The 20,064-nt window shown below is 40.4% G+C and overlaps 1 protein-coding gene across 1 annotated transcript in view; it reads left to right on the top strand.

Moving 5' to 3' along the window:
• The window catches only part of DPP6 (dipeptidyl peptidase like 6), a 776,249-nt gene that overhangs the window by 353,601 nt on the left and 402,584 nt on the right, over nucleotides 1–20,064 (top strand). The window contains exon 2 of the mRNA XM_032643847.1: nucleotides 9,154–9,268. Within this exon, the coding sequence (XP_032499738.1) occupies nucleotides 9,154–9,268 (115 nt within the window). The remainder of the gene's footprint in view (nucleotides 1–9,153; nucleotides 9,269–20,064) is intronic.

Here is a 20,064-nt window from a genome sequence, read left to right as displayed (position 1 = left end):
AGTCGTTCACAGGTGGACCCAGTCAGGATGTTTCTTGTGAGCTAGACAAAGGTATTTTAGCTTAACACTTATTGCCTGGGAAGCAGGGTTCGCAGAGATGGGCCGTTATGTATAATTGAAGCTTATAGGCAACACTCTTTAGTGATTAACTTGTAAGAGAGTACAGGGGCTCTTCCCTATTACAGTATTTTAACCCCACCCCTAAAATCCTGGAGCAGACTTCTGACCCATTTTGGGCCAGTTACTTGAGGCTGAGGCAGTGAGGGGGGCGCTCACAGTGTGGAAACATAGCTCTGGCACCCATGGATGGGAGAGGAGGGCAGTTGGGATCATTTGTCAAAAGGCATCTAGTACTTTGACAGACGGTTGCATCAGGGTGGCGAGCCCTTTTGAAAAAATGAGCTAAATTATTTTAGACTCTGTCACTAAATTGCCGGTGGTTCTTGCCTTTGAGTCTTGTTTGTTAGTTACTTAATATTTATTGAGTGCCTGCAGGGATTTGTGACATCGGGAAATGACGTGTTGAGCTTGCTAAAAAGCTGCCCTGGTATAGGAAACTTGTCTCACAATTGCCTGTGGGTTTCAGTGAGTCAAGGCGAAGACAGACGGTATCTAAAGATGCTTTGAAGGCATCGTTATCATACACAGCCATGTGAGATTCAAATGCTCGATTTTAAATGCTGCCACTTACTTTCATAGCCATATTTTTACTGAAAGGGGTTTCTCTTGGGCATGATATATTGTGAAATTTCTTCTGACGGTGATCGGGTCGTAGTGCCCTTGCTTTTGTGATTTATGGGACAACATGATACCTTTAAAACATTCTATCAAAATAGGTCCAAGTTAGCCTGGGCTGTGAAGGTAAGAATGACTTAACATTTTGAATTAATTTCATAAAGAAGCTATCAGACACAGTCAGTTAAACTGAAGAGCCTAAAATAATTTCACTTCTGGTGATGAGTTTGCAAGTAAAAAATAATGAAGAAGAAGTTTTAAGAGATAGATAATTACACTCAATATTTTGCCTGTTTGGTCTTCTTCTTCCTTTTCTAGAGGAACTGGTAGAACAGATTACTCCCCCAACAGTTTTGTTGAGTTGCAGGTAGAGGGTGACAGCTGCCTTAGTAATAGTGGTGGATTCGATTTCAAAGTGCTGTGCCCTCAGGCGGTAATGTTATGTTAAATTCATGTTATGTAAGTCAACCTCGGAAGTTTCCAAATCCATAGGAGAAAAGGAGAGTGGATCCCAGATCAGTCTGTAAGGCTGACAGAGAACAGGTGGTGAGAGCCCAGGACAACCTAAGGAGTGGGGCATCCGTATAACCCAGAGGAAGATGATGGAGAGACAGTGTCCAGGGGAAGAGGGGTCACCTGAGCATGGGTCTGATAGCGCCGGCGTGTCAGCTCCTCTCTGTCGCTAAGGCGGTGATGATTCGTAATTAACTGCCAGACGTCGAAAGAAGGGCCTGTCAACCAAATTTAATTTCTTTTTCTTTTTTAAGATTTTTTTTGATGTGGACCATTTTTAAAGTCTTTATTGAATTTGTTAACAATATTGCTTCTGTTTTATGTTTTTTGGCTTTTTGGCCGTGAGGCATGAGGGATCTTAGCTCCCCATCCAGGGATTGAACCCACACCCCCTGCATTGGAAGGCGAAGTCCTAACCACTGGACCGCCAGAGAAGTCCCCAAATTTAATTTGTACTTAGTGAAATCAACAGAAACTTTTTGAAGGGTAAGGCTCCACCCTCCACCATGAGCACTATCTCCCTCTCACACAGCACTGGTTGCTTCCATCTTTCAGGATTGGCTGCCCAGCCCACCCCAGCCCTATAGTCAGTTACAGAGTCACCGACATGGAATCGGCGTTAATTAGTATTTTGTGGCCACAGCTTTCATCCATTCCTCATGCTCACAACCAGCAAAAGCACCCAAAGTACTTAGAAGACACAAAACAACAGTCTCGGGAGGGAAGAATTTCATGGAGTGGAGAACTCTCCCTGCGAAGGATATCCAGTCTCTGTTGAGCTGCTGGTTCACATATATTCTCTGGGAGTATTTTAAACTATCAGTGACCTAAGCTTGGATCTGGTGATATCCCAGAGAAGGTCTCTTTCCATTTTGAGAGCCAGAAACAGTCTTCTAGTCTTAATATTCTTCTGAAAGCTGCTTGATAGAAGAGGAGATTGATTGGCTCAAAGATGGATTATTGTGAGAAAAACAACTGAATTCACTTCCTCCTTCTGTGGTGGGTGGGCCATCTGATTGGCCCCTCTGCCTTCAGCCACGGGAAATAAAATGCAGAATCGCCAGCTGTTCCCATCACAGCTGGCAAGGCCTGGACCTCGGCTGTCGCTGCGGGCTCTGCTCTCCTTCTGCCACACCCAGCGCTCCTGCACTTGCAGCTTCCCGTGCTCTGACCTCCTAGGACGGGGGGCTTCTTTAGGAGAGGCCTCAGTATCACGCAGAAATCATCCTCCGGTCTCACTTCTGCTGGCCGTGGCTCCTTTGTCCATTTAGCCACGTGAGGCTATACCCACAGTGCATTAAACAAAGTGCCTATGATGCATGGAAACATGCAAGTCGGTTATTGCTGCTTGAGGAATGCACTGCTTTGTGGTGGAGTCTCACAGCTGCAACCTGCGTCACCCTACTTTGGGTACCCAACAAAAGTTAAAATGCTGATTTCTCCTCATTAGAGCTTGGGGTGCAAAGAGAGTGGATGAAAGGAGTGTGATCTCTGTATCGTTTACTTTCTTTATCAAGTACAGGAAATTTAACGTGCTTTTGACTTTTCCCCATATCGTATGTCAGATGTTGCTGGGACATTGGTAGTGAGCGCAGTAAATAGTAAAGCAACGTTTATCCAGGTATCTATAATTTTCATAAATTATAATGGGCTTTCAGACACGTTTGCATTTATCCTGTGACAACCACGCTCTAGAGTCCTCTAGTTTCCCACCCCTTCCTTTCTTTGCTCCACCTTTGTAGTCTCAGTTTCTACTTTTGAAATACCCACCCCTGAGTTTTCATTTGGATCTCTGCTCCTCATCAGAAGGCATGAAGTCTGATAAAGGCAGCAGGGAATTCTGTGAGACAGATGGAGCTCAGGATGAGATAAGATGCATCGATTTTAGGGAGGCAGCATGCCGTGGACTTATTCTTGAATCAGTTCACGGGACGTGGTGGAGTCTGTAAGCATTGTTTTAATCTGTATTTCTTCCATTTCAGTTGTAAAATTGGCACAAAACTACCAAGCTCTTGGGCTTTCTTGGTGGCACAGTGGTTGAGAGTCCGCCTGCCGATGCAGGGGACGCGGGTTCGTGCCCCAGTCCGGGAAGATCGCATGTGCCGCGGGGCGGCTGGGCCCGTGAGCCATGGCCGCTGAGCCTGCGCGTCCGGAGCCTGTGCTCCGCAACGGGAGAGGCCACAACAGTGAGAGGCCCGCGTACCGCAAAAAAAAAAAAAAAAAAAAAAAAAAAAAATCAAGCTCTAATCATGAATTGCTAAGATAATAGCATTCTGGAAAGATGAATTTTATATTTAAAACAACCAAACGACCTAGGAAAGCGTTTAGTTTGGTTTTACTTCCTTGTTTTCTTTTTGCCTGAGTTAAAAATAAGTATGAGCAACAGTTATGTCACTAGGGACAAGGGGATTGCCAGCCTTAGATGTCAGTTTGCATTACGTCTTTTAGGACCGATTGCTATTTATGGCATAGTTAATGCAGTTGGGGTTGTATTAACGCTTTACTTTCTGCATCAACCAGCAATTGCGTCTCTGACAGGTGTGCCGGCAAACAACAACGTTCCTTCTCATAAAGGCATCTGTGGATTCATTCATCCATTCAGCCCACAGTCCCTGGGCGCTGTGGTGTCCTAGACTTTGCACCAGGCATTGGGAACATGAACATCCAGCCCACTTCCTTAAGTAGCTTCCAGTCTGCTGATGACACAGGCATTCAATACATCATTTCATAGCGCAATAACGTTACAGAAAAGCATTTACAAAGTGTTGCAGTTGCTTCCGATTGAAAAGAATAATAAACTCCGCCTGTGAAACCAGGCACAGCTTCCTAAAATGTCAGAGAGAGATGATATTTTAGCTGACAACTAAAGAATGCGAAGGGGTTTGCCAGAGAGGAGTGTCAGGAGACAGAAGTCAATGGTATGTGCGAAGCTGGGGGTGGGGGGTTGGGGCACAGGAGGAAATGGTTCCTGGAGCAGAGAGTGGGGAGGGCTTAGGCTTGGCTCAGAGGTAGAGGGAAGGAGGGGAGACTTTCTTTGGAGTGATGTGCAAAGGGCTTTTTACTTGAGCACAGAAGACAGTAGCCTCAGAGAGGGCTCTAAATGCAGAAGGGGTACATAAACGTGTCCTGACACCTAGGTGTGTATTATCTGCTCCCAAAAGCATGGTTGACTGACGTTTTCTATTACGTGCCCAGGATCAACCACTTTTCACCACCTGTACCACTACCACCTGGGACACACCTCCATCACCCTGGCCTCCTAGTGGGTCCCTGCTGGGCCTACCCTTGCTTCCATATTCTTTGCTCTCCATGAAGCAGCTCCCCTGGGGATCTTTTTGTGGGAGTCTGGTTCATGCACTGCTGTCTTATATGCCTTGCACTCAGAGGAAAAGCCAACCCGCACTATGGCATCCAGACCCTACTCTCCTGCACTGTGACATCCAGACTCCCACCCTCCTTGCTCAGTGTGGTCATCTCACTCACATCACTATGGCCACCCTGGCCCCTGTCTCTTTGCTGTCCTCCACACCAAAGCACACACTATCTTACAGACTGTATTCCTGCCTCTCCCTCTACCTGGATTGTTTGCCCTCAGATGTCAGCCTGTGTCTTACTCTGTCTGGGGCTGCTATAACACAACACCATAGACCAGGCAGCTTAAACACAGAGATTTATCTTTCACAGTTCTGGAGACTGGAAGTCCAAGATCAGGATGCCAGCTGTGGTATCTGGTGAGGGCTCTCTCCTTGGGTTGAAGATGGCCACCTTCTCTCTGTGTCCTCACACGGCCTTTTCTCCACGTATACAGGTGGAGAGAAGGGAGGCAAGCTTTCTGGTGTCTCTTCTTATAAGGGCACTAACCCTATCACGAGGACCCCACCCTCATGACCTCACCTAACCGTGATTACCTCCCAAAGGTTCCATCTTCATATACCATCACATTGAGGTTTAAGGCATCAGCGTATGAATTTAAGGGGGAACACAGTTCAGTCCACAACAGTCTGATGTGCTTCTTCCCAGCTGTACTTCTTTCAGTTTCTGTTCAAATGTCTCTTTATTAGGAAATCTATCTGACCTCTTTATATACAAAGAGGTGACAAGACCCCCTCGGTCCTGTTTTTTTCTTCTTAGTGTGTTTATCTGTTTATGGTTTGTCCCCCATCCCTGCACTAGAATACAAGAAAGGAATATGGAACAAATGAAAGCTTTTGGACTTGTCGGGTTGATAACAGTGCCATAACAGGGTCTCAGAACAGTGCTTGCCAGAGTAAGCCTGGATAAAATATCAATGGATGGATGGATGGATGGATGGATGGATGGATGGATGGATGGGAGATTTGTTCACCTTCTTAGGCCAGTGTTTAATTGTAAACATGCTTTTCCATTTTATTGCATCTGTATAAGATATGCATGATTACCAAACAGAACAGAGGATATATTACAGCCTCAATCTCATCATTCTAGGCAAAAATATGTAATTCTGTTGAGAGATGCACTACTGAAGCTCAACATTTCAGGGGATAATTTATTAACTTCTCTTGCCCTTCATGGGAAGCAAGAACAGTTCTACTCAAATTTTCCATAATTCAACTCCTGCAAGTTAAGATGAGGAAGTCTGAATTTGGTATGCCAAATTAGATGTTCAAGTTAGATTTTCACTGTTAACCTGCATTCTAACTCAAAAACCAGATCTATGTTCTGGTTTTACCTGTGTAAAAATTAAATATGCATATCGACCAGGACTGGAGAGGAAGATGGAAAAATGAAAACTTTTGTTTTCTTGGAACCATTAGCAAGATGGTTCGTGTTTTTTTATTTTTTCTCCGTTTTCTATTATTATTGTAGTAATATTGTTTGTGTAGTTAAAAAAATAAATTACCTGCACTCTGAAAATGAAATTTGGCTAAAGACTGTCTGCATTTCTGTGGGTAAAATTACCCTGCCTTTTTTTTTTTTTTTTTTTTTTTTTTTGTGCGGTACGCGGGCCTCTCACTGCTGTGGCCTCTCCCGTTGCGGAGCACAAGCTCCGGACGCGCAGGCTCAGCGGCCATGGCTCACGGGCCTAGCCACTCCGCGGCATGTGGGATCCTCCCGGACCAGGGCACGAACCCCTGTCCCCTGCATCGGCAGGCGGACTCTCAACCACTGTGCCACCGGGGAAGCCCTACTCTGCTTTTTAAAAGTAAGAATGTTACCTGAAAGAAGTGTGGTTCATCTCTACTTAAAAAATGGCATCAGTGATCCGGAATCACTTCACTTAAGTGGGCTCTGCTATCAACGCCTGTTTGGTTATCCTATTGTGCATTCGTCCATCCAGTAATATACACTGAATTGGTTTTCTGTTCTTAGCACAGTGAGCATGCAGGGAGCAGAGTCCTTGTCCTCTTTCTGAACTGTCCTCTCATTCATTCTCCCACTTACTGGAGCCACCTCATGGTTCATCATCTTTCTTTTCCCTGCCCTGTGTGTCCATAGAATGTACACTGTGTTAGACATTTTTAAGATCTCTTACATCCACCTTCCTCCCTGGGCTCGCCCTCCTGGATCCCTGGGAGCTGTTCATCCACCCTGCTCACGTCCTGGTGAAGCAGCCCATTCTGTCATGAAGCAATACTAGTAGTTAGAAATTCTGAAGGTTTTTTGATACATAATTCTGTCTCTGTGAAATTTCCTTTTGGTTCTAACTCTGGCATCTGGACTATGCAGAAGAAGTCCTCTGTCTGGCATGTGATAATTCAAATAGACAGAGACGAAGTATTTGGTTTTTGAGTCTGAACCCTTCCTTCAGCCTTACTTCATATGACATATTTTGCAATGTCTCTGTCTTCGGGTCCTCTTTGTAGAAACACTCTGTCCATCGTTATCTCTGACAATATCCAGCCTAGACCTGGACACCATATTGTGAGCGTACTTGGGTCAGGGAGGGACCTGCTGGGAACATCACTGTAACATCATTCAAGTACACTTCTGCAAGGAAATTAGTGACGCTACTGGCTGCTCAAGAAGTTGAGGCAAAGCAGAAGTCTTAGGGTTTTTTTTTTTTCATATAAACTTCTATCAGTGCATCTAATAGATATATTTAAAACAAATTTTAGAATCCTAGATTATTCTTACTAGAAACAAGATTTGAAAGATATCCATTGTTTGAGCTGATGAAGACAATACCACTAATTTCATCATTCTTCATCTTGATAAGATTCAGTCTTGAGTATGAAACCGTTATGGTTTTGATTGTTACCCTGGGATTTAATCTGAACAGTGTTTGAGAAATGTCCACTTCGGTTCCGTGGGAGGTCATGTACACTATCATGGTCTTAGGAATAGTACTACTGCAAGATTTATGCTATTCACAGCTTTGGTGAGAATGGCTTATTTCCTCTGTAAATGAAATGAAAAGCTGCTGAATCAGTGAGATCTGATCACTTCTTGTCACTAGCCAGCGACTTCCTCCCATAGAAAACCCTATCCAATAGGAAATGAGGTTGACTCAGTATAACCTTTCGTCGTAATTTCATACTCATGTTTAGTCTTATTTTTAAGTGCTGAAAAGCCACTTTTTAGTAGGCAAATTCAGTTCTCAATGGCAAATAAGCATACTGGTAGAAATTTCTAAAAACTGTAGAACACTTTCCTGCTAAGGTTTTAGTGGTCCTCAGAATTTTTCTTAATTGGATAACCTAGATGGCCAATATTAATTGTTTGGAGTCAAATTTTTCTTGATTCTATAACCTAGATAGCCAATATTAAATATTTAGATGTCAAATATTATTTACTATCCCATGGTTGAATATTATCTATATTTTGATTTACAGAAATCTGATACATTCTAATGAACTTTCAGCCTTGGATAAGGGTGTATTTATATATCACGTTGCCTACTTTTTGAGGCCATCTCCATCCTATTGCATTTTGACTCGCAGTTAATGCAAGTCGCAATAGTGGGCGCTATAAGAGAGAATATTTTGTGATCTATGTATAGGCAGGAGGGGCAGTAATTCATTTGCAGTGTGACCATATGACTTAATTTGCCCTGGAGAGTCCCAGTTGCTCTTGTATAATTAATAATAATAATTATTGGTATGTAACTATTATATTTATTGATTATTAATATTACCCCCTTTGTCTCTCAAATGATCCTAGTTTGGACTGTAAATTATATAATCATCCTAATTTGAAAGGAACTGAAAGTTTGGTCTCAGCAGCCAATATGCCTGATTAATTTCCTAGATCTTTTCAACCTTCAGCATTCTTTAGCAATGTCTCCAGATCCCCCTCATACCCCCAACACCTGCTATAATGCGGTCCCTGGAGGGAACTAAAACCTAGAAAAGGGGTAGGTGGGTTACCCAGTGCACTAGCAAGACCTGGGAAGTCTTAAAGCTTTGTTTGAGGAGCTATAGAAGGAAGAAAAGGCCCAGGATGGTGAGAAGTAGGCAAACGTTGATTAAAATTGGCACATAGTATGTGCTAAATAAATGTTTGAATTTGGTAGCCTGAAATAGGACTTAACAATGTGGATGTCAATGAGAGAAAGATGAGAGAGGTCTTAGGGCTGGAAATTCATCATACTTGGGTTTGATTCGATGGGGGTTAATAGGTTGCCTGTAATAAGGAACACCACAATCACCCTATGCTGTGGAATCTAGTTTTACTGGGTGGAGAAGCATTAAGTTACACAAAAAGCTGTAAACGTAATATCCAATTCTTCTTGAGATAAGGCTTTGCCATGGATAGAGAAGAGAACCTGGGGCCTTTGGACACTGAGGCAGAGGGCAGAGAAAGGAGTTGATCATAGCTTCAAGGATGAGAATACGCCTGAGCTCTTGATTGAATGAAGTGTATCCACTGGCTTATTTTAGTTCCTTATTTTACTCACAGAGTTTCTCTTTCCTGCTGTTGCTTTAGGAGCTGGTGGGGAGTAATCCTCCACAAAGAAACTGGAAAGGCATAGCGATCGCACTGCTCGTCATCCTGGTCATCTGCTCCCTGATTGTCACCTCAGTGGTGCTGCTGACACCAGGTACTCACATTTATTCTTGGAAAAGCAAGCTGCTATAAGGGAGAAAGGGCATAAGTTTACTTTGAGATTTTTTTCTAAGTAAATACCCATTATATAATTTATTTTTCCCGGGTTCTAATTCTCATTGTGCCATACGTTAAAATGATGTAATACACTTTCAGTAAAAAAGATCTATTTTACATGCTTTGAATTTGTTTAGATAATTGTTGACTGGGTGGAAATTCTTGGCATATATTAAAATTCACAAGTATTAATTTATGCCTGATGAGCTTAAAGATGGTGTCTTTATAAGTATAATAATTTTATATATCTAATGGCATTCCTGGTGTGTTATCGAGGATGAATTAAGAAAATTATAAAAACAACATATATTGAATGTGAACTAAGGATAAACTAAATATTAGATACTACTGATGAAATAAAGGAAGTATAAAACAGAATCAGAAATCTCTCAGGGAAGAAAAATACACAAAAATTGTCCACAAATGTCTACAGAAAAAAACATATGTAGAGATGGCTTATTGAAAGTTTCAAACTTCCAAACTTTCAAACTTATAAGTTGTATAGAAGCTGAGAGGAAAGAGAGAGAGAGACCCTTTATAATAAAGTTCATGGAGAAAGTAATATGTGAAGTGGGCTTTAATGGAGTGGTAAGAATTTAGCAGCAAGAGAGTTGGTGAGATTAGGGCAAGAAGAAAGCCTTTGCCCATAGGATAAACATGGGGGTCATGATAGGAAAACATTATACCATATATAAATAGTGTGTAACTATCCATTCCCCTTGTCGTATTAGGTGTCACTTTGTGTGGACAAAAAAAAAAAAAAAAATGTTCCAATCCTCAATAAATAGACTACACGGGTATTGGACTTTAAGGGGGAAAAATGCAATGTAAAAAAATTTTTGATACGTACAAGAAGTGCAGGCAAATTTTGAGGTATGTTTAAACTATAATCACAAAACTTAAATGGAAAAAGAGTAGTTTGTACCCTGAAACCAAAACTCAAGAAAGGTATTACAAGAAAACTACAGACCAGTATCTCTTTTGAATATAGATGCAAAAACCTCAGCAAAATACTAGCCAATAGAACCAAATTACCAGCAACATATAAAAAGGATTATACACCATGATCAAATGGGATTTATCCAGGAAAAAAATTGGTTTAACATATGAAAAATCAATGTAATACACCCATATTAATAGGATAAAGGGAAGAAAAAAACATGGTCATCTCAATAGATGCAGAATAAGCATTTGACCAAGTTCAGAATCCTTTCATGATAAAACATTCAACGAGCAAAGAAAGAAACTTTCCCAACCTTATAAAGAGCATCTATAAAAAGCCCACAGCTAATATTATACTTAACAGTGAAATACTGCAAGTATTCCTGCTAAGATCAGGAATAAGACAAGGATATTCACTCTCACTATTTCTTTTTTTTTTTTAATTTTTTTTTGCATTGTTTAATTGAAGTATAGTTGATGTACAATACTATGTAAGTTACAAGTGTACAATATAGTGTTTCACAATTTTTAAAGGTTATACCCCATTTATAGTTATTATAAAATGTTGGCTATATTTCCTGTATTGTACAATTTTTTTTGAAATTTTGAATTTTATTTTTTTGTATATAGCAGGTTCTTATTAGTCATCAATTTATACACATCAGTGTATACATGTCAATCCCAATCGCCCAATTCATCCCACCCCCCACCCCCCTGCCACTTTTCCCCCTTGGTGTCCATACGTTTGTTCTCTACATCTGTGTTTCAGTTTCTGCCCTGCAAACTGGTTCATCTGTACCATTTTTCTAGGTTCCACATATATACATTAATATACAATATTTGTTTTTCTCTTTCTGACTTACTTCACTCTGTATGACAGTCTCTAGATCCATCCACATCTCAACAAATGACCCAATTTCGTTCCTTTTTATGGGTGAGTAATATTCCATTGTATATATGTACCACTTCTTCTTTATCCAGTTGTCTGTCGATGGGCATTTAGGTTGCTTCTATGTCCTGGCTATTGTAAATAGAGCTGCAATGAACATTGGGGTGCATGTGTCTTTTTGAATTATGGTTTTCTCAGGGTATATGCCCAGTAGTGGGATTGCTGGATCATATGGTAATTCTATTTTTAGTGTTTTAAGCAACCTCCATACTGTTCTCCATAGTGGCTGTATGAATTTACATTCCCACCAACAGTGCAAGAGGGTTCCCTTTTCTCCATACCCTCTCCAGCATTTGTTGTTTGTAGATTCTCTGATGATGACACTCTCACTATTTCTGTTTAACATTGTATTGGAGATTCTAACAATTAGGTAAGGGAGAAAAAAGACACCCAGGTAAAAAAGAAGTAAAACTATCTCTATTCATAGATGGCATGATCTCATGTATAGAAAATCTTAAAGAATCTACAAACACACAAAAAAATATATTATAACTAATAACTGAGTTCAGCAACATTGGAAGATACAAGACCATTATACAAAAATTATTTATATTCCTATATACTTGTAATGAACAATTCAAAAATGAAATTTAGAAATGATTCCACTTACATTAGTTTCAAAGGGAATAAGTCAACGGTCTGCAACCTTTTTGGCACCAGGGACCGGTTTCGTGGAAGACAATTTTTCCATGTATGGGGGTGGGGAGGGATGGTTTCAGGATGATTCAAGCACATTCCATTTATTGTGCCCTTTATTTCTATTATTATTAAATTGTAATATGTAATGAAATAATTATACAACTCACCATAATGCAGAATCTTTGGGAGCCCTGAGCTTGTTTTCACTTGCCACTCACTGATAGGGTTTTGATATGAGTCTGCAAGTGATTGATGTATTATCTCTGTGCAGTCAAACCTCTCTGCTAATGATAATCTGTATTTGCAGCCGCTCCCCAGCGCCAGCATCACCGCCTTGGCTCCACCTCAGATGATCATAAGGAGCGAGCAAGCTAGATCCCTCGCATGCGCGATTCATAGTAGGGTTCGCGCTCCTGTGAGAACCTAATGCTGCCGCTGATCCGACAGGAGGTGGAGTTCAGGCAGTAATGCAAGCTGTGGGGTGTGGCTGTAAATACAGATGGAGCTTCACTCACTTGCCCGCCGCTCACCTCCTGCTGTGCAGCCCAGTTCCTAACAGGCCATGGACCGGTAGCAGTCCATGGACCAGGAGTTGGGGACCCCTGGAATAAGTTACTTAGAAATCAACAAAAGAGGTAAGACTTGTACACTGAAAATCACCAAAGATAATTGAAAGAAATTAAAGAAGACCTAAGTAAGTGGAAAGCTATCCCCGTGTTCCTGGATTAGAAGATGTAATAGTGTTAACATGGCAATACTTCACAAATTTATCTACAGATTCAACCCATCCCTATCAAAATCCCAATTAGTTTTATTGCAGAAATTGACAAGCCAATTTAAACTTCATATGAAAATGCAAGGTACTCAGACCAGCCAAAACAATCTTGGGAAAAAAAAACAGTTGAAGGACTTACATCTCTGATATTAAACTTCCTCTAAAGCTACAGTAATCAAAGTATTGTGGTACTATCCTAAGTATAGATATATAGGTCAATGTAATAGAATGTAGAGTTCAAAAGTAGACCCATACAGTTATTTTCCATTCATTTTTGACAAGGGTGCTAAGACCATTTGATGGGGAAAAAGTAGTCTTTTCAACAAATGGTACTGGTACAACTGGGTATCTACATGCAAAGAATGAAACTGAACTCCTACCTCACAGTTTATACAGAAATTAACTCAGTGTGGCTCAACAACCGAAAAATAAGAGCTAAAACTATAGCACTCCTAGAAGAAAACATAGGAGTAAATCTTTGTGACCTTGGATTCAACAGCTGTTTTTTTAGATATGACACCAAAAGCACAAGCAACTCAAGAAAAAATAGATAAATTTGATGTCAGCAAGCATAAAACCATTCTGTGGTATCAAAGGACACTATGAAGAAACTGAAAGACAACCCACAGAATGGGAGAAGCATATTTGCAAATCATATCTTTAATAAACATCTAACGTCCAGGTTATTTAAAGAATTCTTACAACTCAAAACAAGAGACAAACAATTTAATTTAAAAATGGGTAAAGGATTTGAACATTTCTCCAAAGAAATACCAATGGCCAGGAAGCACAAGAAAAACGCTCTACATCATTAGTCATCAGGGAAATGTAAATCAAAATCACAGTTAGATGCCTATATATACATATTATTTTTTGTGCATTTATTTTTTATACAATTTTTAAAGGTTACACTCCATTTACAGTTATTACAAAATATTGGCTCTGTTCCCTGTGTTATACTAAAAATGCTTGTAACCTGTCTTACACTCAATAGTTTGCACGTCCCACTCCTCCACCCCTATATTGCCCCTCCCCTCTCTCTCTCCCCACTGGTAACCACTAGTTTGTTCACTATATCTGTGAGTCCTGCTTCTTTTTTGTTGTATTCACTAGTTTGTTGTACTTTTTTGGATTCCACACATAAGTGATATCATATAGTATTTGTCTTTCTCTGACATTTCACTTAGCATAATACCCTCCAAGTCTAATTCAAATATATATATATATATATATATATATATATATTTTTTTTTTTTTTTTAAGCAAAATAACAAGTATCTATGAGGATGTGGAAAAATTGGAACCTTCATTCAGTACTAGTAGGAATGTAAAAGTGTGTAGCCTCTGTTGAAAACATTCTGGTAGTTCCTCAAAAAATGAAACACAGAATTACCATACGACCCAGTCATTCTACTCCTAGGTATATACCCAAGGAAATTGAAAACATATGTTCATACAGAAATTTGTATACAGATATCCATAGAAACATTCATAACAGCCAAAAAGTAGAAACAACCCAAATGTCCCTCACCTGGTGAATAGATAAACAATTGTGGTATATCCATACAATGGAATATTATTCAGCTATAAAAAATGAAATACGGATGCATACTACAGCATAGATACAACTTGAAAACATTATGCTATGTGCGCGAAGTTAGACAAAAAGGCCACATATTGTATGATTCCACAGTAGACAAATCCATAGAGATAAAAAGTAGATTAGTGGGTGCCAGGGACTGGAAGTGGGGAGAGTAAGAAATGTCTGTTAATAGGCATGAGATTTCTTCTATTATAAAGACATTATAGTTTTAGTGCAGTTTTAAATTCACAGCAAAATTGAGAGGAAGGTACAGAGATTTCCTACATATGCGCTGCCCCACACATGCGTGGTTCCACTCATTATCTACATCCGCACCTGAGTGGTACATCTGATACAACTGATGAACCTACCTCAACACATCATAATGAGACCTCTTTTGGGGGTGATGCAGATATTCTGGAATTCGATAGTGGTGATGAATGCACAATTCTTTAACACATTGAAAACTACTGAGTTGTATACATTAAAAAGGTAAACTTTATGATATGTGAATTTTATCTCAAGATGCTAGCATAAACAATGGTGGGAAAGTTGTTTAAAAAAGTGATTCAGGGAGGACCTTCAAGATGGCGGAGGAGTAAGACGTGGAGATCACCTTCCTCCCCACAAATACATCAAAAATACATCTACATGTGGAACAAGTCCTACAGAACACCTGCTGAATGCTGGCAGCAGACCTCAGACTTCCCAAAAGGCAAGAAACTCCCCACGTACCTGGGTAGGGCAAAAGAAAAAAAGTAAAACAGAACCAGAAGAATAGGGACAGGACATGCCCCTCTGGGAGGGAGCTGTGAAGGAGGAAAAGTTTCCACGCACTAGGAAGCCCCTTCACTGGCGGAGACCGGAGGAGAGCACAGCAACAGGGGTGCAGAGGGCAAGGTGGAGAGATTCCCACACAGAGGATTGGTGCCGACCAGCACTCACCAGCCCGAGAGGCTTGTCTGCTTACCTGCCGGGACGGGTGGGGGCTGGGAGCTGACGCTCAGGCTTTGGAGTTCAGATCCCAAGGAGAGGACTGGGGTTGGTTGCGTGAACACACCCTGAAGGGGGCTAGTGTGCCACAGCTAGCTGGGAGTGGGTCCACGGAAAGTCTGGATCTGCCTAAGAGGCAAGAGACCATTGTTTTGGGGTGCGTGAGGAGAGGAGATTCAGAACACTGCTTAAACGAGCTTCAGAGATGGGCGCATGCTGTGGCTATCAGCGCAGACACCAGAGACGGGCATGAAACGCTAAGGCTGCTGCTGCCGCCACCAAGAAACCTGTGTGCAGGCACAGGTCACTATCCACACCTCCCCTCCCAGAAGCCTGTGCAGCCCACCACTGCCAGGGTCCCGTGACCCAGGGCCAACTTCCCCGGGAGAACACACGGCGCACCTCAGGCTGGTGCAACGTCACGCTGGCCTCTGCCACCACAGGCTCACCCTGCATTCTGTACCCCTCTCTCCCCCTGGCCTGAGTGAGCCAGAGCCCTCGAATCACTCACTGCTTTAACCCCCTCCTGTCTGGGCGAAGAACAGATGCCAGAGGATGACCTACGTGCAGAGGCAGGGCCAAACCCAAACCTGAACCCCAGCACCAGTCCCCTCCACCAGGAAGCTTACACAAGCCACTAAACCAACCTTACCCACTGGGGGCAGACACCAAAAAAATTGGGAACTACGAACCTGCAGCCTGTGAAAAGGAGACCCCAGACACACTAAGTTAAGCAAAATGAGAAGACAGAGAAATACACAGCAGATGAAGGAACAAGGTAAAAACTCACCAGACCAAACAAATGAAGAGGAAATAGGCAGTCTACCTAAAAAAGAATTCAGAGTAATGATAGTAAAGATGATCCAGAATCTTGGAAATAGAATGGAGGAAATACAAGAAACATTTAACAAGGAAGTAGAAGAACTAAAGAGCAAACAAACAATGATAAACAACACAATAAATGAAATTAAAAACTCTCTAGAAGCAATCAATAGCAGAATAACTGAGGCAGAAGAACAGATAAGTGACCTGGAAGATAAAATAGTGGAAATAACTACCACAGAGCAGAATAAAGAAAAAGGAATGAAAAGAATTGAGGACAATCTCAGAGACCTCTGGGACAACATTAAACACACCAATGTTTGAATTATAGGGGTCCCAGAAGAAGAAGAGAAAAAGAAAGGGACTGAGAAAACATTTGAAGAGATTATAGTTGAAAACTTCCCTCATATGGGAAAGGAGATAGTCAATCAAGTCCAGGAAGCACAGAGAGTCCCATACAGAACAAATCCAAGGAGAAACATGCCAAGACACATATTAATCAAACTATCAAAAATTAAATACAAAGAAAAAATATTAAAAGCAGCAAGGGAAAAGCAACAAATAACATACAAGGGAATCCCTATAAGGTTAACAGCTGATCTTTCAGCAGAAACTCTGCAAGCCAGAGGGAGTGGCAGGACATATTTAAAGTGATAAAAGGGAAAACCTACAACCAAGATTACTCTACCTAGCAAGGATCTCATTCAGATTTGACAGAGAAATTAAAACCTTTACAGAGAAGCAAAAGCTAAGAGAATTCAGCACCACCAAATCAGCTTTACAACAAATGCTAAAGGAACGTCTTTAGGCAGGAAACACTAGAGAAGGAAAAGACCTACAATAACAAACCCAAAACAAATAAGAATATGGTAATAGGAACATACATATGGATAATTACCTTAAATGTAAATGCATTAAGTGCTCCAACCAAAAGATACAGATTGGCTGAATGGATACAGAAACAAGACCTGTATATATGCTGTCTATAAGAGACCCACTTCAGACCTAGGGTCACATACAGACTGAAAGTGAGGGGATGGAAAAAGATATTCTGTGCAAATGGAAATCAAAAGAAAGCTGGAGTAGCAATTCTCATATCAGACAAAATAGACTTTAAAATAAAGACTATTACAAGAGACAAAGAAGGACACTACATAATGATCAAGGGATCAATCCATGAAGAAGATATAGCAATTGTAAATATTTATGCACCCAACATAGAAGCACCTCAATACATAAGGCAAATGCTAACAGCCATAAAAGGGGAAATAGGCAGTAACACAATCATAGTAGGGGACTTTAACACCCCACTTTCACCAATGGACAGATCATCCAAAATGAATATAAATAAGGAAACACAAGCTTTAAATGAGACATTAAACACGGTGGACTTAATTGATATTTATAGGACATTCCATCCCAAAACAACAGAATACACTTTCTTCTCAGGTGCTCATGGAACATTCTCCAGGGTAGATCATATCTTGGGCCACAAATCAAGTCTCGGTAAACTTAAGAAAACTGAAATCGTATCAAGTATCTTTTCCAACCACAACGCTATGAGACTATATATCAATTACAGGAAAAAAACTGTAGAAAATACAAACACATGGAGGCTAAACAAAACGCTACTAAATAACCAAGAGATCACTGAAGAAATCAAAGAGGAAATCAAAAAATACCTAGAAACAAATGACAATGAAAACACAACGGCCCAAAGCCTATGGGATGCACCGAAAGCAATTCTAAGAGGGAAGTTTATAGCAACACAATCCTACCCTCAAGAGACAAGAAACATCTCAAATAAACAGCCTAACCTTACATCTAAAGCAATTAGAGAAAGAAGAACAAAGAAAACCCCCAAACTTAGTAGAAGGAAAGAAATCATAAAGATCAATCAGAAATAAACGGAAAAAAAATGAAGGAAATGATAGCAAAGATCGATATAACTAAAAGCTGGTTCTTTGAGAAGATAAACAAAATTGATAAACCATTTGCCAGTCTCGTCAAGAAAAAAAGGGAGAAGACTCAAATCAATAGAATTAGAAATGAAAAAGGATAAGTAACACCTGACACTGCAGAAATACAAAGGATCATGAGAGATTACTACGAGCAACTCTATGCCAATAAAATGGACAACCTGGAAGAAATGGACAAATTCTCAGAAAAGCACAACCTTCCGAGACTGAACCAGGAAGAAATGTAAAATATAAACAGACCAATCACAAGCACTGAAATTGAAGCAGTGATTAAAAATCTTCCAACAAACAAAAGTCCAGGACCAGATGGCTTCACAGGCGAATTCTATCAAACATTTAGAGAAGAGCTGACACCTATCCTTCTCAAACTCTTCCAAAATACAGCAGAGCGAGGAACACTCCCAAACTCATTCTATGAGGCCACCATCACCCTGATACCAAAGCCAGAAAAGATGTTACAAAAAAAGAAAACTACAGGCCAATATCACTGATGAACATAGATGCAAAAATCCTCAACAAAATACTACCACACAGAATCCAGCAGCACATTAACAGGATCATACAACATGATCAAGTGGGGTTTATCCCAGAGATGCAAGGATTCCTCAATATATGCAAATCCATCAATGTGATACACCATATTAACAGACTGAACGATAAAAACCATATGATCACCTCAATAGCTGCAGAAAAAGCTTTTGACAAGATTCAATACCCATTTAAGATAAAAAAAAAACTCTCCAGAAAGTAGACATAGAGGGAACTTACCTCAACATAATAAAGGCCATATATGACAAACTGACAGCCAACATCCTTCTCAATGGTGAAAAACTGAAACCATTTCCACTAAGCTCAAGAACAAGACAAGGTTGCCCACTCTCACCACTATTATTCTACATCGTTTTGGAAGTTTTAGCCACATCAGTCAGAGAAGAGAAAGAAATAAAAGGAATCCAGATCGGCAAAGAAGAAGTAAAACTGTCACTGTTTGCAGATGACATGATGCTCTACGTAGAGAATCCTAAAGATGCTACCAGAAAAGTACTAGAGCTAATCAATGAATTTGGTAAAGTGACAGGATACAAAATTAATGCACAGAAGTCTCTTGCATTCCTATACACTAATGATGAAAACTCTGAAAGAGAAATTAAGGAAACACTCCCATTTACCATTGCAACAAAAAGAATAAAATACCTAGGAATAAACCTACCTAAGGAGACAAAAGACCTGTATGCAGAAAACTATAAGACACTGATGAAAGAAATTAAAGATGATACATACAGATGGAGAGATATACCATGTTCTTGGATTGGAAGAATCAACATTGTGAAAATGACTCTACTACCCATAGCAATCTACAGATTCAATGCAATCCCTATCAAAGTACCAATGGCATTTTACAAAGAACTAGAACAAAAAAGTTCATAATTTGTGTGGAAATACAAAAGACCTCGAATAGCCAAAGCAATCTTGAGAACGAAAAAAGGAGCTGGAGGAATAAGGCTCCCTGACTTCAGACTATATTACAAAGCAACAGTAATCAAGACAGTATGGTACTGGCACAAAAACAGAAAGATAGATCAGTGGGACAGGATAGAAAGCCCAGAGACAAACCCACGCACATATGGACACCTTATCTTTGATAAAGGAGGCAGGAATGTACAGTGGAGAAAGGACAGCCTCTTCAATAAATGGTGCTGGGAAAACTGGACAGGTACATGTAAAAGTATGAGATTAGATCACTCCCTAACACCATACACAAAAATAAGCTCAAAATGGATTAAAGACCTAAATGTAAGGCCAGAAACTATCAAACTCTTAGAAGAAAACATAGGAAGAACACTCTATGACATAAATCACAGCAAGATCCTTTCTGACCCACCTCCTAGAGTAATGGAAATAAAAACAAAAATAAACAAATGGGACCTAATGAAACTTCAAAGCTTTTGCACAGCAAAGGAAACCATAACCAAGACCAAAAGACAACCCTCAGAATGGGAGAAAACATTTGCAAATGAAGCAACTGACAAAGGATTAATCTCCAAAATTTACA

The sequence above is a fragment of the Phocoena sinus genome, chromosome 9 (assembly GCF_008692025.1).
Source record: "Phocoena sinus isolate mPhoSin1 chromosome 9, mPhoSin1.pri, whole genome shotgun sequence".
In the NCBI taxonomy this organism is placed as follows: Eukaryota; Metazoa; Chordata; class Mammalia; order Artiodactyla; family Phocoenidae; genus Phocoena; species Phocoena sinus.
Note: the sequence above shows the minus strand (reverse complement) of the source record. Positions and strands in the feature narration are given on the sequence as shown.